Raw genomic sequence first — 1,345 nt, forward strand, 5'->3', positions numbered from 1 at the left:
CTCTGACAACATGGCCAAAGGAGGTGAGACAAAGTCTGGCCATTCTCACTTCCAAGGAGCATCTCAGCTGCACTTCTTCCAGGGCAGATTTACGCATTCTTCTGGCAGTCCATGGTATTATCGGTATCCTTCACCAACACCACAATTCCAAAGCATCAACTCTTCTTCAGTCTTTATTATGCTTTGAGTGGGAGCCAATTTGACAGCATCTAACAACAACATTTGTCAAGCTCTGATGGCACAGTAGTTAAGGCATCTGACTGCTAATCAAAAGGTCAAAGGTTCAAACCCAACAGCCATTCCACAGGAGAAAAATCAGACAGTCTGCTTCTGTAAAGATTTGCAGACTTAGAAACCCTCTGGGGCAGTTCTACCCTGTCCTATAAGGTACCTGTGAGTAGGAGTCAACAGCAGCGGGTGTGGTTTTAGTTTTAGTATATTTGTAAAGTACCATTTTTTCAAACCTCTTTCCCATCCATTATGTCATGGTGTCTTGGTGTCCTGTGCGAGGCCAGCAAAATACCTACTACAACTCTCATTTCACAGGAAGTCTGAAGTCAAAAAAATAGACCTAACTGTCTCACTTTGGTCTGAGAGAAGGTGAGCCAAGGCCACTTGCCCGTTCACCCATGACAGCCACACCGTCAAAGCCAAGCCCCAGTCCTCACCCACGCTGCTCTAGGAGTCGACGCCGCACCGCAGCCTTCTGTTCTGAGCTGAGGTCTGTGCAGTCTCTGAGGCCATGCAGGGCAGTGGCCCAAGCCCTGGGGGCGATCCCACGGTCAATGATGGCGGCCGGCAAATGGCAGAGCAGGTTCCCCACCATGTCCACAGCATACTCATCAGCAATGACATCATTCTGAAACCCACAAGGGAAGCTGGTGAGAAGACACAGCTGGGCTCAAGGTCATGACCCCGGAGCAACACTTCTCAACTGCAAACCTGTAAAGATTCCAGAACCTGAGTTGGCTGCCCTGCCAGGGACTGGCAAGAGACCGTCAGGACCTGATTTTACCCCAGGATGCAGGCTCAGAAGTCTGGAAAACCCCGATGTGGAGAAAGCCGTGGTACCTTGTGAACATTCAATAAATGAGGGCTGTTGTTCTCATCATGTTGCTACTCCTCAAGGGACATTTCAGATTTCAACAACCATTATAATAATTAGACAACAATAATAAAAACAGCACCTCCAATTCAGCAGAGCACTTGAAAGCCTTCAAAGCCCTTTCTCAAAATGACAAAAATAGCTAACATTTACAGAGACGTTACTATGTGCCACGTACAGTTCTAAGTGTTTACAGGTCTTACCCAGGTAAGTACTAATATTATCTACTTTTCAAAGATA

The 1,345-nt window shown here is 47.0% G+C and overlaps 1 protein-coding gene across 1 annotated transcript in view; it reads right to left on the reverse strand.

The window, feature by feature from the left end:
* The window catches only part of OTOA (otoancorin), a 117,837-nt gene that overhangs the window by 40,452 nt on the left and 76,040 nt on the right, over positions 1-1,345 (reverse strand). Inside the window, exon 16 of the mRNA XM_007953194.1 lies at positions 669-878. Coding sequence (XP_007951385.1) covers positions 669-878 — 210 coding nt within the window. The remainder of the gene's footprint in view (positions 1-668; positions 879-1,345) is intronic.

Source organism: Orycteropus afer, unplaced genomic scaffold (genome assembly GCF_000298275.1).
Source record: "Orycteropus afer afer isolate SDZICR_OR568_19922 unplaced genomic scaffold, OryAfe1.0 scaffold00376, whole genome shotgun sequence".
Taxonomy (NCBI): Eukaryota; Metazoa; Chordata; class Mammalia; order Tubulidentata; family Orycteropodidae; genus Orycteropus; species Orycteropus afer.